Source organism: Mustela putorius, unplaced genomic scaffold (assembly GCF_011764305.1).
Source record: "Mustela putorius furo isolate JIRA1106 unplaced genomic scaffold, ASM1176430v1.1 tig00003850_pilon_pilon_pilon, whole genome shotgun sequence".
NCBI lineage: Eukaryota > Metazoa > Chordata > Mammalia > Carnivora > Mustelidae > Mustela > Mustela putorius.
This window is the reverse complement of record NW_025422002.1, coordinates 15940962-15968444: the sequence shown is the minus strand read 5'-3', so window position 1 is coordinate 15968444 and position 27483 is coordinate 15940962. Positions and strand designations below refer to the sequence as shown.

At 47.6% G+C, this 27483-nt stretch overlaps 1 protein-coding gene and 1 non-coding gene across 2 annotated transcripts; both read right to left on the bottom strand.

Moving 5' to 3' along the window:
* Nucleotides 1–543: 543 nt before the first annotated feature.
* On the bottom strand, nucleotides 544–27483 carry COPG1 (COPI coat complex subunit gamma 1). The gene is made up of 24 exons (XM_045063388.1): nucleotides 27322–27483; nucleotides 26370–26422; nucleotides 25617–25697; nucleotides 25286–25357; nucleotides 25097–25176; nucleotides 23061–23136; nucleotides 22709–22801; nucleotides 22226–22312; nucleotides 20628–20785; nucleotides 20407–20540; nucleotides 19314–19381; nucleotides 18905–19093; nucleotides 17860–17955; nucleotides 14732–14975; nucleotides 13221–13296; nucleotides 11284–11387; nucleotides 10684–10809; nucleotides 10303–10371; nucleotides 6541–6683; nucleotides 6065–6236; nucleotides 5271–5368; nucleotides 3618–3756; nucleotides 3204–3302; nucleotides 544–1029 (listed from the first exon to the last, which is right to left on the bottom strand). The coding sequence occupies exons 1-24, from the start codon at nucleotides 27356–27358 to the stop codon at nucleotides 899–901; spliced, it is 2625 nt and encodes an 874-aa protein (XP_044919323.1). The 5' UTR covers nucleotides 27359–27483; the 3' UTR covers nucleotides 544–898.
* LOC123387249 lies at nucleotides 24234–24337 on the bottom strand. Its single transcript, XR_006601583.1, has one exon. It is a non-coding gene; the product is annotated as a U6 spliceosomal RNA (small nuclear RNA).

Genomic DNA, 27483 nt, shown 5'->3' with positions numbered 1-27483 from the left:
AATTTCTAAGGGTGAGGCCTAGATTCTTTAAAAACAGACTTTGCAGGTTTATTTCTTCCATGAAATTAGCAAAGCCACCTGGCTTGAGTTTAACAGCAGCTGAGGTGGCCTCTGAGCCTGCTCCCTTGGGACATAAAGATTTCTGCATCTTCAGCCATCAGAGTGCTCTCTAAGGGCTGTTCTTCCCCTCTGTGCATTCACTAAATTGGACTGAATTGAGAGCAGGCAAACTCCAGTGCACATGCTAAGGAACACCCAAATAATCCACCCAAACCCTCTGAGGGCTCCCTTCATCGCCTAGAGGAGGGAGACAGTGAGGATGCCAAGAACAGGGGCATGACCTTAGTGCCTGCTGTCATCCCCTCAGCAAACCTGCGCCACTCCTATTCCTGGGGCTTGGAGAGCAGTGGAAGTGGTCTGACCTCAAGTACAGAAACCAAAAGGCTATGGATGTGAAGCAGACAGAGCAGGTGTTCTTGGCGGCTCAGAAGGGGGAAGAAGAAATTGGCGCCCTGAAGCATGAGTCTGCAGAAGTAGCAACCATTCAATAAATACATGCTGATTTATTTATATGGATAAGATGGTTTTCTGGGGATAAACTCAGGAGGAAGTGTGAGCATTTTATTCATTTGTAATGTCCCTACCCTGACAGGCCCGGCAGCAGGTTCTAGGACAAGCTAAAATCATCCCCTATTTAAAAAAAGAAAAAAACGTTACCCCTTGGCAGTCCTGGGGCAGGGGCTAAATTAAAAAAAAAAAAAATTTTCCCCAGTGATTTCTAATTGTTTTTGATACAGAGCCTTGGGAAGGAGTTTCCACTGGATTCAGGATGAAGGCATGACTTCTGCGTAGTGTTGGGGAGAAAAGGGTAGGAGTAGGACTCATGCAGCCTGGCCTCTTAGCCCACAGACGCCAAGATGATGTCTACCGGCAGCTCCTCTGAACTTCTGGCTGTCACCTGCATTGTTACTGTGTCCAAAAGCAGCAGTCGGGAGCGCACCAAGATGTCATGACCTCCCCGGAACACACCTAAAGGGAAGACAGAAATAGAGGTGTGTAAGGAAGAAGGAAGCTGCAGAGTGTAGGCTGAGGGTGGCATTTGCAGCAACTGATCAAGGCAGCTGTGGTGTAGTGAAATGGGAATAGACCTGGAAACAGGGGAGCTGGGCTGAAATCCCTAAGTGAGATCTTGTACAAGTCACTTTACTTTACTGAGCCACAGTATCCTCAACTACAGAGTAGAGGAGATAATATACTAACAATTTTTGTATTTTTTTAAGCTTTGCCAGGTGCAAATGAATTAATGAACACACAAAGCTTCTATCTGGCATCATGGAGGCTCTCATGCCTTTGGCTAAATCTAAGAGCGCAGATGTAGGGACAGCCCCTCCATGACAAAACCGCATCGCAGGTGTCTGCGAGACCCAGGGGACTGTTTCAGCATGGCCAGAAACATCCGCTTGGGGTCTGTCAGCTGTGAGCAGGGCACTGAAGAAGAGCTGCCTCCCAACCCTGTTTATAAACACTCAGGAAAAAAAAAATCTCCCATTTCCTTTTGTTCAATGTTATGTGTGACAACTGTATTGCTGCTATTATCTCTTAGAGAAACATACAGAGACATTTACATACAAAATGCTGGATCTGGAATTTTCTTTAAAATAACCTGGGGTGGGGACTAGAGTGAGTGGTGGGGTGGTATAGATGCTGTGAGTTGTTGAAGCTGGAGGATGAGCTCATGAAGGTTCATTGTACTATTTGATTTTTGTCTAAGTTTGAAAATTTCCATGTTGACTTCTTAAAGTCCCAATCCTATTATTAGAAAAGACCAACCAACCCGGTAGAAAATTAGAGAAAGGTTATAGAAATAATTTGTCGAAAAAGAAATATAAATGACACACATATATGGGAAGATGCTTAACTTCATTCAATACACAAGAAATGTAAAAGAAAAACTCCACCCAGACTGGCAAGGATCATTTGATAAGGATTTGATAATATACTGTGTATATTACTGATTACTTTATTACACTGAAAATATACTATGTTGTCCACAATGTGAAAGGAAAGGAATACAGTTCCTATGGAAGGCAACTGGAAATTTTTATCAAAATGAGCAAAGCAATTTATCAAAATGAGAAATGCACTTTGACTTGGTAATGCCTTGGTTAATTTATCCTATAGATATCCTCAGGGCATACATCAAAATAAAGTATGTGTATATATGTGTATGTATATGATTATTCACTGTAGCATTTTTGTAAGAGCAAAAGCCTGGGACAACCTAAACATTCATCAATACAGGCTGATTCTATAAAATATGGTACACCCATAGAATGGAATACAAGAAAGCTACAAAAAAGGAGGATTCACTTTGGGATGATAAAAAAAAAATCCTGGAGAAGGACAGTGTTGATAACTGCACAGTAACACAGACATACTTACTGTCACTGAGCTGTGTACCTGAGCTCAAAAGGATACATTTTTTATTATGTAGATTTTACCACAATTGAAGAGGAAACTCTATGTATTCTTCCATTTATTTATTTATTTATTTATTTATTTTTAAAGATTTTATGTATTTATTTGACAGAGAGAAATCACAAGTAGATGGAGAGGCAGGCAGAGAGAGAGAGAGGGAAGCAGGCTCCCTGCTGAGCAGAGAGCCCGATGCGGGACTCGATCCCAGGACTCTGAGATCATGAACTGAGCCGAAGGCAGAGGCTTAACCCACTGAGCCACCCAGGCGCCCCTCTTCCATTTATTTTTAATGTAATTTCCACCCCCAACGTGGGGCTCAAACTCATGACCCTGAGATCAAAGTCGCACGCTCTACCGACTGAGCCAGCCAGGCATAGGAAAGATCTGTCAAGTGAAGCACAAAGTGCAAATACACCATTTACACATAAACATTTGAGTTAAAATAGGGAAATGTGTACATGTTAGCATTCATATCCATAAGATTACTGGAAGGATATACCGATATATTGTTTATAATAGCAGTGCCGATCGCCTGTCAGAATGGAAATAGATGACAGGCAGCAAGGGTCGGAGGATAAGTCACTGCTGTATTTTTTTTTACTTTGTGAATTTTCAGTGATGTGACTTTGAATCCCTGTGTTCCCAGTGGGAGCCCTCAACCCAGGATGCTGTGGCATCCAGGCTGTGAGCTACACAGGCCCTTCCCACCTAGAAATACTGCTTACCAGCCAGGAGCAACGTATGGGTGTTCTTGTTATCTGGCACTTTGTCTGACCTCTCACAAGGGTGCATTCCCAGGAATTTCACGATATTGCCCACAGCCTCTGTAGGAAGAAATTGTAGCATCATTAAACCACATCTCGTTTCCCCTTTGTACCATGCCCCCATCCCCTAAGGGGACTTTTTGGCTTATTTATTTATTTTGTAATCTCTACACCCAACATGGGGCTCAAACTCTTGACCCTGAGATCAAGAGTTGCACGCTCTTCCACTGAGCCAGCCAGGTACTCCTCTAAAGGGCTTTTCATAAAATGGCATCCTTCAGATGTGCTCTTGATAGGGCCCAGGATCTCTGGGGGGCAAAGGCCAGCAGGAGTGAAAGGGGAGGATACATTTCAACAGTAGCCAACGATTTTTACCTTCAAGTGTCTTGATGGTAGACAAGGTGAATGTTTCCTCCTTCTCGAACTCATCCCCTACCTCATCCCACGCTGCTTCAAAGTTCAACTTCATGACCTTCTGGATGTGATCAGCGACAGTGACTTCCAGATCTTCCAGCTGGGAAGATGGAGGTGAAGTCAGGCACATACACCCAGGGGAATGAGTTCCTGCTCTGCACACCTCTGCTTTGAACTCACTGCTCATCCCTTTCTGCCACGTATCCGGCAGGTGCTGACTAGGCACTGAGCACGGTGCTCGGCTCTGGGGACACACGATAAACTGGATATCTGTCCTTCAAGTGCTCACAGCTAAGTGGTGTCCTTTCAATAGAAATGCCCTGATCCAAGTACTCACTTGAGGATGTCAGCTTAGGGATCACATCCCTTCTGAAGCCTTCCTAGAGTCAGTGTCTCAAGGATCCAGAAGGTCTGCCTCCGATGGCTCTATCACTCCTGACTCAGTAGATCCCACCTTCTGCCTCAGCTGTGTTCTCTGAGCCTGACATATTCTAGACCCCACCTCCATCACAGCTGTGTCCTCCCTGAACATGACATACAGTATTACACCCCACCTTGGACTGACAGCATATTAACATTCCCCATTTACTCACCCACCTAACCTTCACTGAGCCCCTACTCTTGGGAACGTTTAAGGTGTGCCTAAGTAGTACTCAGCACCCACAGCAGAAGCAATGCCTCAGGGCCAGCTGTCCCAAAAAGCTCACTTGCTCCTAGGGCAATTCCTGATCTTAACGTCACTGCTGGCTCATGGATGGAGGTCCCCTCAACAACGGCTCCAGTGTGACAATGGGGAATATCAGTTGTGTTCCACGGTAACTTTTCCTCTACTTATGAGGAGTTTGAACAATCTGCATCCCCAGTCTGAGTATAACAGTCTGCCCTCAGATGGCACTGAGCCACTGCCCCATGGTCAAACCCCAGAGGGATCCTGCACTCAGCTCCATCCAAGCTCAGAAAACTGGAATTAGAAGTCATCTGAGTGCATGAAAGGTCAACTCAACAGATGCAAACCAATCCATCTTCTCTAGAAAGCAATTTGATAACACGAGTCAGTCTTAAAATCGTGCTTATCCTTTGACCCAATTTTTTTACTTCCAGGAATCTAAGGAAATAATCTGAAATGCAGATAAAAATTTGGACCCAAAGGGATACTTAATGAAGCTTTTACCGTGAAATTTGGAAGCCCAAATGCCCAACATAGAGGGAATAAAGGTCAAGTGTGTTATTTCTATATATCAGAGTATTTTTCAAGTCATGAAAAACTTTATGTATGAAATATTTGTAAACACAGGGGAAAACACATTACAGTTTTAAGTGGAAACAGCAAGATACATAATGTCCAGAATGACCTCAGTTATACAACTCCTCCCCACTCCTCCACATAACTCCCAAGGACTATGAGTAATGTTTTCCTGTTTGCTCATACCCAAGTATGTATTTTCCAAGTTTTCTTTTTTTTAAAGCATGTACTCTTTTTAAGTTTTTAAAAAAACTTTCTTTCAAAAAGCCAAAAATAGCAAGAAAAAGCTTCAAGTCTAGTTGTTAGCTCCTGGAGGGGGTTGCTTTACAGCCTCGGACACAAAAATGAATCTCTTGACACCAGCTTCTTACCACATATTCATCTTCATAGCCTTCATCATCGGTCTCCCCAGTGGTGGGGTCACAGTCCTTGACAGTGAACTTCATCATGCAGCTGAATGTGCAGGCCACTGCAGGGAAGAGAGGCTGGGTAGTCCCTAGTCACTGCAGCGGACAGCTCCTCCGTAGGGCAGGTGGCCATGGCCAGTTTCCCAGGCCTCTGTTATATTATCAGTAATAGCAACCTCACAAGTAGCCATCCAACCCCACAAATCTGGACAGAAGATACCACCTCATGGAAGGGAAAAAGAGTCAAGTCATAGGTCTCAGGAGCCCCCTAAGGGGAAGAAAGAGGAAAAGGAGAGGTGCCACAGGATGGCTAAGCCTGTGCCACAAATGTCAACTGTCCGAGGCCTGGAAAAAGACGCTGGTGGGTCCCTCGGAAGGAGTGGAGTTGGGGTGTTTCAGGCTTTGTGCCTTTGTACTCTCATGGTGAAATGAAAGCACTGCTAGTTGAGGACCAGAGAGATCTGGGTCTTGCCTCTTACCAGCCACATGAACTTAGGTGACTCATCTACCCTGAATCTCAGTCTTTTCATCTAGGGATAGGGAGAGCAGTACTCATCCCCCCTCATTCACCTTCTATGAAGGTGAAATGGGATGATACATGACAAGTTCCCAGGACTTGGCCTTTCTTCTTCTTCAAAGAGTGAAATCAAGGAGTTGAAGCTCTCATAGAAGACAAATGTCTGGTGTACAACCAGCCCACCCCATATGGATCCCAAGGGCTCCCACAAGGCCAGGGTGGTTTCTGGAGAGGTGCTCACCAGCTGTAGGGTCCTCCTTGGGCAGTGCGACCAATGTGTAGCAGGTCCCAGGCTGGTTGTAGGGTAGGCTTCGGGCAGGCACGTAACAGAGCACCTCATAGGCTTCAGTGGGCTCCATCTGCACTGTGACGTTCTCCAAAGTCTGGTCGTTGAGTGTGTTTGTGCAGTCAAACTGAAGCAGGGAGGAGAGGGGTTGCTTAGACACAGCTCTAGGTCCAAGCGTTGCTGGAGAGGAAGAGCCCAGAGGGCTCACCCCAATTCCTATTCCAGTACCCTTGCAGTCTCCCTGTCCCTGTGCTGACACACAGGACCGAGAGGTCCTGCGTCAAGGCTACAAGACACATAAAAGCTGGTGACAGGACCTATCATCATGTTAAGCTCCTGACCAACTCCGTGTGGGACCTTATAGGACCCGTCATACTTGGGACCACTATCTAGCCTAATGTCCCAGCAAGGCCTCAGCCCTCCCTGCTCACCTGGAACACCATGTGGTCAGTGAAGGTGTGTTTGGTGCAGCGGATGACATACTCAGTCTCTGATTCAGTGAGGGCCACAGGCTCAGGAGACGACTTGAAGAGGGGCCCCAGCCCGTGGAACTCTGGCACTGCCGCCAACTGCTCTGAAAGTCATAGGCCACAAGTTCACTTAGCCTTTCAATTCCCAGACCAACCTGTGATGGTTTCTAATAAATGCTCATGGCCAATTTTCCAGGTCTTTCACCCTACTGAGATGGACAGCTATGCATATATAATGACAGGGTACTCGCTATTTCTCAAATACACCAATGCATTTTCTCCTTTTGCTAACTTTCCTCAAGTTGTACCACCCGCCATGAATACTCTCTTCCCCTATGTCTTACAAAAGACCTCAGCCCCAGGAAACTGACTGGGAGACCCCAATGGCCTAGGCCTAATCCTATTGGAGACTCCTACAACTTTAGAAGCTCAGCAAAGATTCTTTTTTTAATTTTATTTATTTGACAGAGAGAGAGATCACAAGTAGGCAGAGAGGCAGTCAGAGAGAAGGGGGTAAGCAGGCTCCCTGCTGAGCTGAGAGCCCAATGTGGGGCTTGATCCCAGGACTCTGGGACCATGACCTGAGCCGAAGGCAGAGGCTTAACCCACTGAGCCACCCAGGCGCCCCCTCAGCAAAGATTCTTAAAAGGAAAACTCTCAAGATGAGACAAATGATGTCCTAGCCACAGAATCAGGCAAAAGAACAAACTATACACTTGTTAGTTAAGATAAATGGCCAGTAAGGAGAAGTTTCAGATTCAGACTTGCAGAAAACCTTACTTCAAGTGGTCTGTGGGCATCTAGTAAGGCCTATCCTTATACCCCAAAGCCAGGTTCCAGCACTGGGCTAGGTCCTCTGGCCCACAGGCCCCCACCCTGGCCCATCCAGGTGAAGGAGGCCTCTGGCAGCAGTCTGCACACGATGTCTGCCTATGATGGCTATGCCTACTGCCCTCTTCTCCATTCTACAGCAGGGGCAGCATTTCTCAAACTACAATCATGGATCACCCTTGTCAGAATTAGCTGGGGTGGGGGCTGGTCCAAAAAACTCAAATTCCTGGCCTGTCCTAAATAAGCTCTATCTGAATCTCTGGATTTGGGACTCAGGAATCTGCATTTCTAAGATATTTTCTCAGATGATTCTGAAGGCACTGATATTTGAAGACCACTGCTCTGAGATTTTTTTTTTTAAAGATTTTATTTATTTATTTGACAGACAGAGATCACAAGTAGGCAGAGAGGCAGGCAGAGGGTTGGGGGGAGCAGGCTCCCTGCTGAGCGGAGAGCCCGATGTGAGGCTCAATCCCAGGACCCTGGGGTCATGACCTGAGTGAAGGCAGAGGCCTTAACCCACTGAGCCCCCCAGGTGCCCCCACTGCTCTAAGATTTTTAACTTGTCTTCCCAGTTAAATTGAACTCTGTACGGACAGGAATTGTACCCTGAGGCCAGGGATCTGATATTTTGCCCTGAGCTTAGTAGGTACTCAATTTATGTTTCAAGGGTAGAGACAGAAAGTAAGCATTATTATTATTACTTTGCTTTTTCTTTGTGACTTCTTCAGTCTTCTGCTACCCGAAGGACTGCATCTGATGAACACCAGGCACTAAGAAGCCCAGAAACAGCCAGCTTTGATTTCAGCAGGCACTTTTGGGCCATCATGATCATCAGGCACCAGAGTGTTTCTCTAAGGGAATTTTATTTCACTGGACACCAAGTTTCAAGATCTGACACTAAACTATCCTGGGGGATTCTGCTAGAAGCTATCAGTTAATACCTCTGAGTTTCTAACTCTTCACCAATAAAATAGGTATAATAATCTCGTTCACAGGATTGTTGTGAAGATAAATGACGCAATCAAAGTTCCTAGAACTGAACAGGTGATCAATAAATGCTAGACTCTGAAATATTGTTTAAAGGTGAAATTGAGGGCGCCTGGGTGGCTCAGTGGGTTAAAGCCTCTGCCTTCGGCTCAGGTCATGATCCCAGGGTGTGGGATCGAGCCCCGCATCGGGCTCTCTGCTCAGCAGGGAGCCTGCTTCCTCCTCTCTCTCTGCCTGCCTCTCTGCCTACTTGTGATCTCGGTCTGTCAAATAAATAAATAAATAAATAATCTTAAAAAACAAAAACAAAAAACCCGAGACTTTAAAAAAAAAAAAAAAAAGGTGAAATTGATACCCTCTAAGAGACTTAGGAGCCTTCCTTCGAAGATGTGGCAGAATGGTGGCTCCAAGATGTGCATAAGCTAACTCCCAGAACCTGCAAGTACATTCTATCACATGGTAAAAGCGACTTTGGAGATAAGATTAAGTTGGATCTTGAGATGGGGAGATTATCCTGGATTATCTGGTGGACCCAATGTAATGACAAGAGAAGGAGGCAGAAGGCTCAGAGTCAGATTTGAAGAGGCCACACTGGCTGTGAAGGTGGAGGAAGGGGTCACCAGGAGAGGAATGGAGGAGGCTAGTTTCTTTTTCTAGAAACTAGAAAAAGCAAAGACACCATTCTTTTCCAGAGCCTCCAGAGGGAGCTCAGCACTGCCAACACAGTGGAACCCATTTTGGACTTCAGCCCTCATAACTGTAAGATAATATATACATGTTGTGCTAATGTACTAAGTTTGTGGCGATCTGTGGTAACAGTAAGGGGAAAAGTAATACAGAAAGAAAAATTTTGTGTTAAGAGTGATCCCAGTTAGCTCTGGATCCTAGTTTTGCTGAATCTGAAAGATAAGAGAAGACAAGATTCTTGAATGGAATGGAATGGGGGGAGGATTTAATTTAATTCAACAATTGGGAACTTTCTATGAGGAAGAAAGGCACCGTGCCAAAAGCTATGATAGAGCATATAAAGGACAGAACCTGTGAAGAATCAGACAGAACTAGTTAAGAGAAACCAGAAGAGCTGGAGTAGAAGTGATGAGCATAGGAGACACTTCAAGAAGGAAGAGGGGCATGTATTAGTCCTGGAAGGTGGGAATTTAGTAGATTATATGTAGAATTTAGTAGATTATATGGTCTGGTAGTTAGACACACAGCCTCTGCCCTTAAAAAGATACAAGACCACAGGGATAGATAAATACCTAAACAAAACATTCCCAGACAATGTGGACTGAATGCCTCTGGAAACCAAGAAAAAGCACTAGGGCCTCTGGATCCCAGCTATACTGAATCTGACACTCAGTAGCCTGAAGCTGGCTCTAGGGGCCTGAGCCCTCAGAACCAAGGCTGAGTGGCAGCTCTGAGTCAGGCTGATATGAATCTTAATTCCAACCCCTTTACTTTCTTGCTGTGCAACCTCAGCTATTTCACTTTCTCTCTCTGAACTTCCAGTTCCTCCAATACCAAATGGACCCGCTAACTTCCACCTGAGGGTCAAATGTGCTGTCTAAAGTACTCTCAGGGCCCAGCACTGGAGTAAGAACTGCTGCTGAGGGGCGCCTGGGTGGCTCAGTCAGTTAAGCGTCCGCCTTCAGCTCAGCGTCCTGGGATCAAGCCCCACATAGGGCTCCCTGCTCAGCAGGGAGTCTGCTTCTCTCTCTCCTTCTGCTCCTCCCCGCTGCTCATGCTCACTCTCTCTCAAATGAATAAATAAAATCTTTAAAAAAAAAAAGTAAGAACTGTTGTTGACTGAGTCTCTTCTAATACCCCTGAGGAGAGCAACTACCCTAAAGCTGAGGAGAACAAGCCCAGGTCTCGAGAGCCCCACCAAGCACTGCTACTCACCCTGGAAGATCTCTTGCCGGGTGGCTGCCACTTTCTCGGGCTGCTTGGTGGCTGTGATGGGGGTACTTTCTGCAGAAGCAAACATACGTGGTGACCAACAACTCCAGTAATGGGACAGTGCGGTGTTGACCACAGAGCTGTTGCTTAGGGATTATAACTTCCAACCCTGCTGAGTGTGTGAGAGTACACAACATGTGAGAAAGAGAGTGAGTGTTCATGTGCCTGTGTCTCCGTTTCCTGGAGCCAGACGGAGAAAGGATTTTCCCATCCTCTTGGTACAATCCCCCCTATCCTGCCTAGGTTTAGTGGCTTCATGGCCCATGTAGACCCTCCAACAGAGGCCTGGACCCGAAGGCCTCCAAAATCACAGGTATTACGTACCTGTTCTCTGTTCTGCCATTGGTGTGGTCGCTAGGGGCACAGACTTGAGGTCAAAAGGTTTTTCTGATGGTTCTAGAGTGTACTGCTGCAGGGCTCTCTCCAGACCAGGGATGGAAACAGTCAGACCTAGAAGCCAGTACGAGAGAGAGACTGTCTGAACACAAGAGAGAACGAGCACCCAGAATCCCCCACAAAAGACTGAGGCCCTGGGATCTAGGTCGTGTGATCCTAGACTACTGAGAAAACCACTTAACCCTCTGGGCCTCCACTTTTTCATCTATATGCTCCTTCTCACAGCTGGTATGGGGATAAATGTATGTAAAAGAGAGACTTACGGAGAACAGAGTATTCTGCAAAGAGAGGTTTTTTATTAATGACTAGTGTTTCAATTCACCGAGCCGTTTCCACCCACAATGGTGTGAACCACAAGATTCTAGATCTTCTGAGGTTATGGTGATGCCATGAAGTTGCCATGAGAGTCTAGCCACAAGTGTCTTGCCTCAAACTTCGTTCTTCAGGGAGTGTGCGCCTGCTCCAGAGTGGCGAGAAGGGCCACAGCCCTGGGACGGGGCCAAGTCAAAGACATCTAGTGAGACTCACCATTTAGGATATAGCCCGCATTGAGGGCCTTCTGCTTCTGCTCCAGGACATTGAGATAGAAGGTGGCTCGGTCCCTTACTTCATTGTCATCATCCATCACACACCTGCAGCCAGAACACACAGAACTCCTGACTGGGGCCCCCAAGGGTGGTGGGAGGGATGCTGCAAGGCTTCCTCAGCCTTCCTCAAATTAGTCAGAGAAACCAAATTTCTTAAAGCTCAGAAATCAAACGCGCAGAAAAGCCCATGACATTCTAACTAACTACGTAAGGGGTGGCCATATTCATATTCCCTGGGTCCTCTCCCTAAAGTCTACCTACTGAGGGAGGCAATCTTCTATATCCAGTGACATGTCAAAAAAAAGAATTTAATATGACCCAACAATTCTCTTCCTGGGTGTATCTTCATGAGAAGAGATGACACAGGTCACACAAAAACTTGGGCATGAATGTTCACAACAGCATTATTTGCAAGAGCCAGAAAGTGGAAACATTCCAATGTCTGTCAATTGGTGAATAACTAAAATGTGGTCTACCCGTACAATGAATTCTTTGGCCATAAAAAGGAATGAAGTACTGGGATGAACCCTGAAAGGAACATCATGAAAAAGCCGAACACACGAAAAGCCGTAGATTATGAATGCATTCCTATGAAATAACCAGAAAGGGCAAATCTGTAAAGATAGAAAGTAGATTAGTGGTTGTCTAGGGCTAGGTGGGGAAATGCTGGGGAAGGAGTGAGGGCAAAGTGACTAGTAATGGATATAGAGTTTCTCTTTCTAACTCCACCCTCACCAGCTAACCAGCAAAAGAGCCAAGGAGGCACAGCTGAAAACATCAGACCTCATACATTGCAAAAAAACCCCACAGGAACCAAGGAGTCTTAGTGCTGGAACACATACCCACAGTGAGAAAACTGCCCTAGCCCAACAGACATTTTCTCTGCTCTGTAAGCACCACGGACATAGGGTTTCTATTAGGGAAGATAACAACGTTTTAAACTGGGGCGCCTGGCTGGCTCAGTGATTAAGTGGCTGCCTTTGGCTCAGGTCATGATCTTGGGGTCCTGGGATCGAACCCTGCCTAGAGCTCCCTGCTGGGCAGGGGGGCCTGCTTCTCCCTCTCCTCCTGGGGTCCTGGGATCGAACCCTGCCTGGAGCTCCCTGCTGGGCAGGGGGGCCTGCTTCTCCCTCTCCTCCCCACTTGTGTTCTCTCCCTCGCTCTCTCTCTTTCTCTGTCAAATAAATAAGATCTTAAAATATATATATATATATATATTTTTTTTTTCTTTTTTTTTGGTGGGCAGCAAAGTTTACTGAGTGAAAGTTAAGTTTATTGAGTGAGAATACAAAGCTCCTGAAGAAGGAGGGGACCTGAGAGGGTTGCCTTAAAAAAAAGAAGTCTTAAACTTAGATTATGGTGATGGCTACACAGCTCTGGGAATATACAAACACCATCACATTATACATCTTAAATTGGTGAACTTTATGGCTTACAAAATATGTCAGTAAAGCTATTTTAAAGAAAGAAAATAACTTAAAAAAAAAAAGAGGGGTGCCTGAGTGGTTCAGTGGGTTAAGCCTCTGCCTTCAGCTTAGGTCATGATCTCAGGGTCCTGGGATTGAGCCCCACATCGGGCTCTCTGCTCAGCAGTGAGCCTGCTTCCCCACCTCTCTCTGCTTGCCTCTCTGCCTACTTGTGATCTCTCTCTCGGTCAAATAAATAAATAAACTAAAAAAATCTTAAAAAAAAAAAAAAAAAGAAAAGAAAGAAAGAAAGAAAGAAAGAAAAACTCAACAGTGGTCCCAGAATTTTTACAATACTGTTTTTTCACGCTTTTCTGTGCTTTCTATTTTTTTCCCCTACAATCCAAAGTTGTATAACTTCTCTCCCCTGGGGAACACGGTCATCCCTCAGGGAACTCTGGCTCAGACTCACCTCTTCAGCAACACCAAGATACTGGGTAACATCTCTTCATTCTGGGCTCCAAACTTGGCCAGAGCACTCACAGCACCTGTATTTATGAAGCAAATACAATTTACCCAATGTATCTGACAGCTCATAGCTTGGACACTTTCAGTGCTTAGAATGGGTTTTTGAGCAGAAGAGCCCCAGAGCCAAGCAGTCTCTAGTGTATAGGCCCAAACCTGCCAAGAATGCAATGAGTGGCTCTGTGTGTACCTCCATTGGGCCTCAACTACCTCATCCGCTTCAGGGAGAAGGCAGCCCCTTCTTTAGGTTCCAGAAGAAATTTCAGCATTGACTATGATGAGACCACAGAAGCTAGCCACATACAGGCTGCTCAGCTTGTATATCCAAATGGCCTCAACTCATAGTTATGAGCCTCTGGATTAATATAAATGAAAAAATGAACTATTATTTATGAATATTAATTGCTGAAATAAGAAAAATCTGCCCAGGGTGCCTGGGTGGCTCAGTGGGTTAAGCCGCTGCCTTTGGCTCAGGTCATGATCTCAGGGTCCTGGAATCGAGTCCTGCATCGGGCTCTCTGCTCAGCGGGGAGCCTGCTTCCCTCTCTCTCTCTGCCTGCTTCTCTGTTTACTTGTGATCTCTCTCTGTTAAATAAATAAATAAAATCTTTAAAAAGAAAGAAAGAAAGAAAGAAAAATCTGCCCAGTGGGGGCATAAGAAAAAAAGGAAAGAAAATTTAAAATAAAATTAAGAATATGATGGTTACACATTGAATTGTACACTCAATTCACACTCAGAATGTAAATTTTGGGGCGCCTGGGTGGTTTAGTTGGTTAAGCATCCATCTCTTAATTTTGACTCAGATCATGATCTCAGGGTTGTGCAATGGAGCCCTGCATCAGGCTCTGCACTGGGTATGGAGCCTGCTTAAGTCTCTCTTTCTCCCTCTGCTCCCCCAACCTTTTTAAATTTTTCAATAAGATTTTATTTATTTGTCAGAGAGAGCAAGAGAGCACAAGCAGGAGAAGGGGCAGACAGAGGAAGAAGGAGGCACCCTGCTGAGCAAGGAGACTGATGTGGGACTCGAACCCAGGACTCTGGAATCACGACCCGAGCCAAAGGCAGATACTTAACCAACTAAACCACCCAGGCATCCCATGCTCCCTTTCTTAAAGAAAAAGAAAAAAAAAAGAGTGAATTTCCCAATATGTGAATGATATCTCTCTCAATAAAGCTACTTAAAAAAAAAAAACTAACAAAACAAAACAAAACCCAAAAAACAAGCAAGAAAGAAAAGAAAGTTAAAAACCTTAAGTCAGTAACAAAAATCAGAGAGCTAAAGAGTCACTCAACTGAGTGATACCCAAGCATCTATGGTCCTTCCCACAATGTTAGAACTCACCGAGCTTGTGAGGCAAGAACACAGACTGCCCGTGGGCTGGGGCTCAGCTCCCTTTGGCAGGCTACCTGCTCAAGCAGCAGCTAAGAGCCCCTGTTCAGCCCTAACTCATACCCACCTGCCCGGACCTCCTCATGCTCCAAGACCACGCGATTATAAATGAAGCGGATGTACTTGGAGGGGTTGTTGGTCTTGGGCCCCTCCTGGCCTAGAAGATGCAGGATGCGGGTGGCCAGCACGGTGAACTCGCAGTCCTCAATGAATTCGCACAGGTGTGACAGCCCAGTCTCCTTGCTCTCCGTGTTCTCCTCAATGATGCTGATGATGCAGTCCACGATGGCCCGCTTGTACTCAAAGCCACCCTGCAGCAAGAAGGGCTAAGCTGAGCAAGGAGTCTGCTCTTTCCAGAAATGAGCTGTAAGGCCCAGCACCTAACTGGGACCGGGGACAGCAGTCCAAACACAGATCCTGGAGGCAAGGGACCTGGCTCTCGGGGCCTCTATCTTACTTTTTGTGTAAAACATAAGGTGTGGACTGAATGCTCACTGGGGTCCTTCCAGATCTAATAGTAGATAGTTTAATAGACACATTTTGGATTTCACTTTTCTTCCCAACTTTGAAGTAAAAGGCAGACTGGGTGGTACAAATGCTATGGAAAATAGTACAGGGATTCCTCAGAAAATTTTAGAAAACAGAATTACCATATGATCTGGCACTTCTGCTTCTGGGTATATATTCAAATAGAAAGCAGGGTCTTGAAAAGAGTTTTACACCCACATTCATAACCCCATTATTCATAATCGGCAAAAGGTGGAAGCAACCAGTGTCCATCAATGGATGAATGGATGAACAAAATGGGGTCTATCCATAACATGGACTATTCAGCCATAAAGGGAAGGAAATTCTCTTAAGTCCTATAACATGGATGAAACTCAGCAACATTTATACCAAGTGAAGTAAGCCAGTCACAAAAAAACAAATACTGCATGATTCCACTTCCATGAAATATCTAGGGTATCAAACTTAGAGAGACAAAAAGAAAGGTGGTTTCTGGAGACAGACAACAGGCAGAGGGAAATAGAAAGTAATTGTTTAATAGGCACAGAATTTCAGTTTTACAAGATGAAAAGTTCTGGGTATTAGCTCTACGACAATGTGAATATATTTAACTATATTGAACTAGACACTTAAAAGGTCTAGGATGATAAATTTTATGTCATGTGTATTTTACCACAATTGAAAAACAAGAAACAAAAACCAAAAAAACCCAAACAGAATGGGTCAGCAGAGAGCCAGAAGACCCCAGAACCAAATCTGTGCTCTGCAACTTACAGACTCTAATGAAAGAGGTGGCGACTGAGGTGCCCACAGGTACCAGGCATGTAATCTGGCAATGGAAGGGGAGTGGTTCGGAGGGGTGAGGCACTGCACAGTGCTTGTCACACCTAAAGAGGGAAATCATCACTCAATCCAGCATTGCCAGATCTTCCAAATTTTGTAGGAGAAACTATAAAATCTGTTGGCATTGGTGGTTCTTTTCGTGATTTGCAAATAACGGCCACTAACTGGGCACCTGGGTGGCTCAGTTGGTTAAGTGACTGTCTTCGGCTCAGGTCATAATCCTGGAGTCCCAGGGTCGAGTTCCACATCAGGCTCCCTGCTCAGCAGGGAGTCTGCTTCTCCATCTGACCCTTCTCCTCCTTGTGCTTTCTCTCTCTCTCAAATAAATAAAATCTTTTTTTTCTTTAATAATGACTGCTAACTTGAAATATTTTTTTTTAAGATTTTTATTTATTTATTTGACAGAGAGAAAGAGAGAGGTCACAAGTACGCAGGGAGGCAGGCAGAGAGAGAGGAGGAAGCAGAGAGCCTGACGTAGGACTTGATCCCAGGACCTGAGCCAAAGGCAGAGGCTTGACCTACTGAGTCACCCAGGCGCCCCTAACTTGCATTGTTTAAAACTTTGTACAATCACAGTACAACTTGGCTGTGGATCTAATCTGGCCCGTTTGCAGATGAGTTTGTGTTACAGCTGTGAGTTACATTCCTTGCCGAACCTCAGACATCTCCGTAGTAAGGACCATCATCAATGTACTTACTTGCCAGGTTATTGTGAAGGGCTAAGTCAGATGCTATTTGTACAACACTGAGCTTCAGTGAGTAGGCACACCATAAACCTTCAAATGCTATTTTCAGTAGCGGTTTTACAAGCCAGCCAAGCAGCACGGGGGCAGCAAGAAGCTCAGAGCAACCTCAACGAGGCTTTGCTGGCAGCTGCTCTGACTAGAGAATGACACGCCCCTGAGCATGAGCAACAGGCCCGTTTCTAGAAGACAAGGTCTCAGGGTCTGACTGTTGGAACTCTAAAGAGTAAAGGTCTTACACTTAACTGATATTTGCAACCATGAATTTTTCTTGGAGGAAAGGAGGTCTGGGAGAAAACCATGGAGTCTGGCCAGGTGACCCTAGGCAGGTCACTTCACCTGAGCCTCAGATCCCTGATTTTTAAAGGGGGAAAACGATGTCTGTTGACAAGGCCTGTTATGAGGATCACAAGATTGTATACACTCTGTAATGTCTCCAAAGTGCTGGACCCATTAGCTGAGGGTTCCCTCCCTAAGTATTAGCGCTCTCCCCCTCTCTAATATCTCAGGAGCCCCAAAGATACCCCAGGCAAGGACTCCTCACCTGCCTCAGTCCAAGGGTCCCTCTGGGCTGGGCCAAAGGGGCACCAGATACATGGGAACCAAATCTAGCCTAAAACCCTTTGCTTCTGGTCCTCTGAATAAGCTGGTTTTGTTGAGACGCCCAAGGAAGGCAGTGTACATGAGTCACTAATTCACATGAGAAGCAAAAACAGAATGCAGCATCACATTACGAGCATCAGTTTCTGAAGAAACCAACCCTGGAGCTCCTGGAATTGCCCAGACAATTTCTGTACTAGACACCAGTGAAGAACGCAGGTTTCCCTGAGTCTGGCACAAGCATCGCCACAGGGTATCTGTTGCTCTTTAAAGCCACTGATGCGTCACTGGTTATTACTGTAATTACTAGGAATGGGTGAATGTTTACACTGTGGTTCAAGAGGAGCAGAAAGGGCCGCAGGCATCAGGAAATCCACCTGGTTAACGAGTTGATCTGGTACCCCCCCAAGAAGAGGACCTTGGCTCCAAATTGAGCATGAAGCTAGCACCAGGTCACTTCCTGCATGAGGAGAGCCGGTACACCCCAAATGCCTATTCTTACCTCTTCCCGTAGCATGGTGAACAGGAAGTTCATGAGCACAGCGTGTTTGCGAGGATACTTCTGACACAGGGCACTGATGGCCTGGACCACCACCACCTGATTCAAACAGACATGTGTGAGCAACAGCCCTCGTGGTTGCTAAGCCCCCTAAGGTCAAGTTACTTAGTTCATTAAGTGCCAACAGACTCCTTCTTTAGGCCCAGCCAGGCCCTGGACCTAGAGGGCAAGGAGAGGGGAACTCCATCTCTACCCTCAGGGAGCATGTGATCCCTGAGCCCATCTAACTAGGTGGCATGCACACCAGTCCCAACAGCCCCAAATCCAGACTCCGGGTCCCCTACACGCTGTTTGCCTCAGACCTCACGCTAAGTGCGCAGGCCCCTCTCTCCATCCCATCTGTCCTGCTTCTCTTCCTACCTCCACCCCTATGATCTCACCCATCGGCTGTTCTGGCTCCTTGCTGGGTACGCTGGCCATGGCCTTCTCCTCTTTGCCCACAGTTGCTTGAGCAGTCCTTCCCCCTCCTGTGGATTTACCCACCTCTTCTATGCCGCTCACTCCCCAGCCTCTGTTGTCTGAGCTCAAGGCCAGTGTTTCCAAATGTTCATCAGGGAACTTTACCCGCTGGCACCTCAAGTTCAGCATGTGTGCCATCACCACCATGACCTTCTTGCTCCTCTCACCTAGGACCTGACTCTCCCTCCTTCCCCAAACTGATCAATAGCACCTTCCCTCCTCCCTCCTTCCCCAAACTGATCAATAGTACCGCCATCAGCCCATACCAGAAAAGGAGAAATCACTGACATTTGCTACCTCAGCCCTCACTCTGTGCCCTGCCAACCAGCCTCCCAAAGGAACAATACGGACAAAGTCCCCGAGGCAGGCTGTGCGCGTCTCCTAAGGCAGAGCCCTGTGTAGGGCAACATGCCACCCCCTCCGCCGCGTCAGCCTCACCAGCCCCTGGGTCAATCCTGGCCGTGGGGAGCAGGCCCACAGTATCTTCCTCACCCTGGGGGCAGCGGGTGTTCCAGGCACGCCCAGGTACCTTAAACTCATCTGAGATCTCTGACATGAAGGATGAGATCTGCTTCATGAGGCGGTCGATGCTGCTCTCGCTGCCAGTCTTGAGGAGCGTGGTGATAGCCAGCGTGGCGATGCTGCGGTTTGAGTCTGTCACCAGGTTCTCCAGGTCCAGATTGCAGGCTGTCACCGCGGATGGGTGCTTCATGGCCACCTGTTTGGGAGGACAGAGACAAGAAGGGACTTCTGTTATTCCTCTGGATGGCTCTGGCCTGGCCAGAAGTCCTTCGGGTGAGCCCCTCTCACCATCAGGTAGAAAGCAACTGTGACCAGCACACACCTTTTGCCATGAAACGTCTCCAGCTGGATCAGGCCACCTCCCTGACCCTCTCAAAAGGCCAGAACCCCCATTCTGCCAACCCCTAAACCCTTACCTTATTGAGGGTGCGGACAGCAGCGTAGCGGAGAGCGGCTTTAGGTGAGCTGCAGAAAAGCTGGAGCACTGTGGGGAGACAGATGCCACGTGCCAGGCTGCCCTCACTGCCCAGCAGCTGGGAAAGCCCAGGCCTCCCGAGGTAGGGTACAGAGGTACACAAGGGCTAGGAGACTGTTCAGACACAAACCCTGGGCTCACTTCCTGCTGGCACCCTCACCACAACCAAGGGAGAGAGCACAGAAGCTTTAATGTGCCCATGAGAGCCGGTGGGTGTCGTGAGTGATGATGGCTGCTACTTCCTTAGCCCCTCTGTGCCAGGCATTATGCTAAGGAGTTGCCGTGCCTTGTCTCGCTGATCTCTCACCACCCCACAAAGCAGCTCTTACTATCATCCCCGTTTAACAGATACAGAGACTGAGGCACACAGGTGCAAAGCTACTAAACACACTTGAGACTAGCTGCCAGGAAATGGCAGGAACCAGGACTGAAATTCAGGACTGCCCACACCTGAAATCTGGGCCCTTTACCCTGCAAAGTGGAACTGCACTTCTCTCTCCTGGGCATGTAAAGAAACCAGAACTACCTCAATCCTGGCTTCACCAACTGCTCTGGTTCCTATCCTATGTGGTTGTATGTCAGGCAGTACAACCCTCCCTGTGCCTTAGCTGTCAGAAAGCCAGGACTCCAAACCAGACTATTGGGCTCCGGCTTCTAGGCTGAGTGACCCCTCTGAATTGCCTTCTCCTTTGTCTGCGACAGCTTGGCCCCTAGAGAGCATGTACTGGTTTTCTCAATCTTAGGTTCTTCCACCAGACCCCTTTGCCATGGCTAGCCAGAGTAACAGAGCCCCAGGCTCTTTAATGAATAGTGAGATGGAACTAAAAGTACCCTATCCCCAGACATAATGCATGTGAGAGAGCCTGGTACGGTGCCTGGCACTGAACATATACTTACTAGATTCCGGATCCTTTTCTTAAAAAGGATCTTTACTATGCCAGGGCCTATTAGTGGGCGTTTTGTTTTCCCCAACCCTCAGCCCAAGGCCTCATTCCCAGCAGGTGCTAACACGTGGGGCGAAGGAGGGCTATAACCTGACACGGCCGGGGCCAGCTCTTTGGCGCTGCAGCCTGGCAAATTGACGATGGCTGAGGCGGCTTCATATACCACCATCTCATGCTTGTTGCGCAGACAGCTCTCAATGAAATCAAACAGTGGGCTGTCCCGGCTACAAAAGAATAGGGGTGACAAGAAGTTGGGGATGGCCCAGCACTGAACAAGGCATCACCTAGCCACGGGAGACAAGAGCCATTACCTGCCGTCCTCCTCCTCCAGCTGCTTGCTGGCCACCCGGATCATCATGCAGTAGGCAAAGGGAGACTTGAGGCCGTGCCGGGTGAACTTGCTGATCATCTTATTGACAGCCAGGCGGTCGTTCTTACGCACATGGTACAGGAGCCCCAGAGCATGGTACTAGAGACAGGGGATCACAGCAGAGCACAGGTGTGTGAAGCTCAGGTCTACTGGCTGTGTGGCCCTGGGCAGGCCACTTCATTTCTCTGGGCTTCAGCCTTCTCATTTCTAAGGTGGGCATCACAGTAGCTACTTCAGTGTGGCTGTGACAAATTTCCCCAGGTTCTTTGTACAGATAGCCTCTGGCACAATGCTCAACAAACCACGTGGATATACCTGCAGTCTAGCTCCTGCCTCTGATTTTGGCAAGGGTCCCAATGGGCACCAGGAGTACAGATATGGAGGAGACCACAGATGCCAGAGATGAAAGAATGGGGTGCAGTATTTTTCAATAAGAGAAAGCGGGAGCCAGGCCCCAAGCATGGACACATGCGGTAAGGGTGGCATGTGGCACACCTCCCATGAAGCCTTGTGGCATTAAACCGTACGACACTCCTGAAGGTAGGTATCTGTAGTCCCACTGACTTGCCCCAGGACTCATGGCTGGACCGGCAAAGCTAGGTCTGCAGTGCCCAAAGTCAAGGGATTTCCCCTTCTGGGGATGTAAGGTGTATAGAGTTATTTCCTATCCCCCTGCCCTTTGTTTCTTTACAAGGGTGGTGTTCAAAGGCTAAGTCATGCAACCGTGGGTGTCTTGTATGAGAGAATCTTCTCTGACCCTGATAAGTATTTTGAGGGGCCACAGCTGGCTCTGAAGAGGAGAGGCAGCACAAGGGATGAGGAGAAAGAAGAGATAAATACATGGGGAGCACCTACAGGTATGCATTCAGCAGATGGGGGTTTGTTTTTTAAGATTTTACTTATTTGAGAGGGAGCACAACAGGGGCAAGGGCAGAGGGAGAAGCTGACTCCCTCCTGAGCAGACAGCCTGATGCGAGGCTTGATCCCAGGCCCTGGGATCGTGACCCAAGCAGAAGGCAAATGCCTAACCCCACAGGTCAGAGTTCTAGATGCTATCTCATATTATCTTCACAGCTTTGTGAGGCAGTAACTTTCATTCCCATTTTACAGACAAGGAAGCTGAGACTCACAGAGGTAAAAGGAATTCCTGGCCCAAAGTCACTGAAAAAGAGTTAAGTAGTTGAAAGCCCCACCAAGGTATTTACATGCATCACTAACAAAGCCAGCTTGGCAAAGGCTGTCTGCCTGCCTGGGCTGAGTCTGCTTCCTCCCATACCCCAAAATACCACTCAGCTGGTTATCAAATACTTGAATATTTCAGTCCCAGCGGGTAAGCAGCCTCTAACTTCCATCTTCCCAAGTGGTGCCCTGGATTCTCTCTCCAAACTCCCAAATCTCCCCCCAGTCCAATGACAAAAGATTAAAGCCCGTTCCTGCTAGGGACCACCAGGATCTCCATGGTGAGTGTCCATTCTGACCAGCTAGTGCCACACCATCTGCCTAAGAACTGTAAATATCATTGCTCTGCTCACACCTCACCTGGACCATGATGTTGTCGCTGGATGCTGCCTCCTGGGCCTCATTCACCCAGCGCTTGACCACATCAAAGCTGCACTTCAGCAGGTGCTATGGGAACAAAGCACATTTAAGAAGCAGGCAGGCAGGACCCTCTGCTGTCATACCTCCTGGCCCCAGTTCACAGTTCAGTCCAGCTCTGGATCCTCCCTCAGACACAGCCCAGAGCCTCCTCATTGTGCTGGTTCTGTGAGACGGTGCACAAGGAGAGCTCCTACCCTCACTCTCTGCCCCAGTGGCAGATCTCCCACAAGACCCAAATTCCAACGCTCAGTCATCCAAAGGGATAGGTCCCAAGAGGTCCCTAGTATGCCTCACTAAGAGAGTTGGTGGGACTCTCAGATCTGGGGATACAGAAACACTATTTTTCCTACTGAAAAGAAACTCTGGTATTTCCTTTGTTTCCCAATCTGCCGCCCAGCCCCGGCAGGGTCCCCAGCTACACACCAGAGAAGACACCAGGGCAGAGCTGGAGACACTGGGCACCTTGTCCACAATGGCCTGTTTCATGTAGCGCTCAATAGCCTGCAGCATGGTGCTCTGTGGGGACAACGAGTGAGGGGGGGAGGGGACCCAATCAATCCTCGCTGACCATCAGAAGCACAGGTGATGGGTGGGAAGAGTGAGGGCAAGGAGGAGGCACACCTGTTTCTGGTGTTCTTGTGCCCCGCCCGCACCCCCACATAGCCTGGCTCAGTGAGATGCAGGACAACCTAATGCATGAGAAGGAAGATCATGACTGAGCCTTGCCAAGAAGCAGGGAAGGAGAATGGCTGCTTGGTGGGGACAGGGGACTCACATCAGTAATCTGGCAGAGGGCACGCACAGCCGGGCCCCGGTAGTTGTCTTCTTTCCCAGTCATGTCCTTTGTCAGGCTGTGGGAGGGGAAGGCATCGTCTACACACAGAAGATTGGCGGGCCCTTCCTAAGCACATGCCCCACCCATTCGTCCCCAGCTCTGGTCACCACGTTTGCCTGAACTACTATACGAGTCTCCTAACTAGCACTCTCACTGTATTCTTAGACCTTCCTGGTCAAAAGCCACACGGCAACAAGAGAGATTTTTATAAAACTCAAAACTGATGGGGCACCTGGGTAGCTCAGTTGGTTAAGCAACTGCCTTTGGCTCAAGTCATGACCCTGGAGTCCCAGGATTGAGTCCCACATCGGGCTCCCTGCTTAGTGGGGAATCTGCTTCTCCCTCTGACCTTTCCCCTCTCATGCTCTCTCTCTTAAATAAATAAAGTCTCTTAAAAATAAAACAAAACAGGAGCGTCTGGGTCGCTCAGTGGGTTAAAGCCTCTGCCTTTGGCCCTGGTCATGATCCCAGAGTCCTGGGATGGAGCCCCGCGTCAGGATCTCTGCTCTGTGGGGAGCCTGCTTTCTCCCCTCTCTCTCTGCCTGTCTCTCTGCCTACTTGTGATCTCTGTCTGTCAAATAAATAAATAAAATCCTTAAAAACAAAACAAAACTTGAAACTGACCAGGTCACTCTCTGGCTTGGATTATAACATTCCCAAATCTTCCTATTGCCCATTACCATCAAGTATAAACTCCTTGACAGAGAAGTCCCCCAAAAGGCCATACTCTCTCCTCTCCAGGCCTTTGTGTATGCTATTCCCTCAGCCTGGAGCACTTCTGACCCCCTCCACCTCTATCCTGTTATCTATCTATCTATCTAGATTTCTTTTTTTTTCCTTCAAGATTTTGTTTACTTGGGAGAGAGACCTCAAGTGTGAGAGACAGCATGGGCGGGGAGGGGCAGAGGGAGAGGAAGAGCCAGGCTCCCTGAGTAGCAGGGAGATCAATGCAGGGCTTGTTCCCAGGACACTGGATTCATGACCTGAGCTGAAGGCAGGTGCCTAACCAACTGAACCACCCAGGCGCCCTTATCTCCCTCCCTCCCTCCTTTCCCTTTTTAATAAGAATTTTTGGAAGAGATTCATTCTCAGCAGTGACTTTCTTTCTTTTGGAAAACTATGGAACGCTTCACAAATGTGCCCGCCTTCCTTGAGAAGGGGCCATGCTAATCTTCTTTGTATTCCAATCTTAGTATATGTGCTGCCAAAGCTAGCACCATCCTGCTTGTTCTTCCTTATCCTTCAGGACTTTACTCAGACAGGTCTAGAAGGCCTTTCCTGATCCAGATTCAAGGTGGATATCCTTCAGGTCTGTTCTCACAGTCGATCACAGTTCCCATGATAAACTATTATATCTTAATGCCTGTCTGCCTGGCTATTTCTCTGTCAATTCTGGGGCTGCAGAGCTCATGTCGGTCTCATTTGCTGCCATATTCCCAGAGCTACACATAGGGACTGGTGGACATTCAGTAAATATTTTCTAAACGAATCTACGAAATCTCCCCCAACCATCAAAGTGTGGCAAGAATGAGAGAATTGAGCCCTAGCTCTTAAGGACAGGGATTATATTTTAGTTGCATCTGTCCCCTGAATAATTCATTGTGAAGCAGAAACCAGTACTTGGTAAGTGAGCCTGTCCGTATACCCCCTGCACTCTCTATGTCTATTTTTCTTGTGTTCTCTCTTGGTACTCACTAAAGTCTTTGTGAAAGTTCCAGGCTGGCTCAGCTGACTGAGAGAAAATCAAGGCAAGGAAGGATGTGTGCCAAGGTAAGTCCAGAGAATTAAAAGGGAAACTGTATACTCTAGAGGCTGCCATGGGATGGGCAGCAGTAACTGAAAGATGAGGAAGACAAAAGAGGAAAGGATACCTGGCATGATGTCAAACAAGACTCTTTGCCAGACACACATGAGAAAAAACAGCCTCTGTGGCAATGGCATCCATCAGAGGAGCCATCCATAGACCCAAGACTCACCTGCTGGTGACGATAATAACATCCTCAGCGATGGAAGACATCTCCTTGATGGTCAAATAGCACATCCGACGGAGTGTGGGCTGGTTAAGAAATAGGAAAAGCCCTGTGACGCTCGGTTCAGCATGAGGACCAAGGTTAGGAAAACTCCAATCCACACAGAGGTAGACAATACTGACTGAGGGCACTTACATCATTGGACTGAAAGAGCTTGGTCATGGCAAAGAAGGCCTCGGTTGCTTCGGTGGTCCCTAGGTGCTCCCCCTGTTTTAAGCAAAAAAGAAGTGTCAGCTTGGGAGAGGGAGGCCAGAAGGCTCTTTCTGCCAGATCAGGCCAGGCCAGATCCCCAGACCCTGCAGAGGCTCCATCAAGGGCAATGCACCAGAGTTGGTGGAGGAGGAGGAGACCCAGGGCTTGATGACAACCACACAGGAGCTGTCAAAAACCCTAAGCTACCTGATTTAGCACCCCTCCCAATAACCCCCAGCACCATTTTTCCCACCCCCAAGCTCCATCCTCTTACCTGGTTTATGAGGTAAAGGATCTTGGTGAGAATGTGGGCACATTTTCGAGGGTTGATGGGAGTTTCATTAAATACTCGGGCCTAAGAAGCAACAGCAACCAAAAACATTACCTTCTAGCCCAGTTTATTTGCCTTCCACTGACTGCCCTCGAGCACATTCAAGATCTGAGAAGTTTCAGGATAAATAAATACATTTGCCTGAAAAAGCTTATTTTCATAAGCGAACAGTTTTGTTTTGTTTTTTCTTTAATTCATCTATTAACAACTCCTCAAATATTCCCTAAATATTAGTTTGGGATGTGCTGACTTACTACCAGATACTCAGTAGTAAATACTTATTAACTAGAAGCAAAGAACAACAACAAAAAATGCAAACGTCATCAAGTCTGTCCAGGAATGAAGCTTTCCTGTCTTTCCGGGAACAGGTTTTCTCCTTTACTGTTCTTTATTTTATTATTTATTTAGTTTTAAAGATTGTATTTATTTATTTAACAGAGAGCTAGAAAGAAAGCACAAGTAGGGGAGCAGCAGGCAGAGGGTGAGGGAGAAGCAGGCTCTCCACCAAGCGGGGAGCCTGATGTGGGGCTCCATCCCACAACCCTGGGATCATGACCTGAGCCAAAGGAAGCCGCTTAATCGACTGAGCCACCCCAGCGACCTTCCCTTACTGTTCTTTAAACCACCACTTTGAATGTGTTACTATTTTGAGTAGGACATGAGCACTTAGGATGAAAGAGGGCAAATGACACTTGCCTCCTGGAGTACTGCACTCTTCTCAAGATGCTGGAACGGGTTGGAGCCTCCACCTACAGAACACAGAAGACTGAGTACAGGTTGTAAGGCTAAATTGCAAACCTCCCATACTATTGTCTACCTAGTCAAGTTCAAATTACTACAGAATGGCAATCAAAGCTCTACACCTTGCATATAGATCTTACCACTCTCCTGCAGGGAGCCCCTTTTACCCCAAACCTCTTAGTCACCAAGCAGCCCTGGTAATAGTGCCTCTCACAGCGACTTATCTTGCATTCATTTACGCAACTTATAATTAACTGAGGCCCTACAATGTGTGAGAACCCCCATCTCGTAGTGACTAGGATATCTTCATAGTAAATGTCACATTTGTAATTAATTACATGTGTGATTATCTGGCTGGTGCGTATCTTCTCCACTACGCCTGTGACGTAATATTCCCAGCTCAGGCACCGAGTGTCTCATTTGTTCTACTGCAGTCTCAGAATGCAGTACGGTGCCTCGCATCCCGTAAACGCGCAATAGACGTTTACTGAATAAATGAATGGAAAAGGGTTCTCAGCCGCAGAACACTGGCTCCACGGATTACGCCGCAATCTGGCCAGCAGCAGCGCAGCCTCGGCGAATCCCAAGAGGTATCACGGACAAAGTCACAACGGTGCATCTGGCCGGACCCCTCCCCTTGACAGCTGAGGAAACTGGGGCCCCCAGAGGAGCATGACCCGCCCAAGGTCACCCCGCGAATCGCGGTCCGAGCTCACGAGAGAGGGAAGTGGAGCATGCTCGGGCTCTCCGAGGCCTGCCACTGACCAGCTGCGGACCTTGGCACAACCCCTGTCCCTCACTGGGTCTCGGCTTTAGGTCTAGGCAGCGGCCCAAAACGAGCGCTCCCGGCGGAGGAACAGAGAGCCTGCGCTAGGGTCCAGCCTCCCCTAAGCCTACGCCCCCTCACCCGATTCCTCGTCTTTCTTGTCGAATTTCTTCAGCATGGTAGTGCTGGCGGGGCGCAACGCAACAGCCCTCGGGTAGACCCGGGCAGGGAACCGCGGCGATCCGGCTGCGGTTCCGCACAGCCAACTTCCGGCCAGCCACGTCGCCCTGCGCTCTGCGCAAG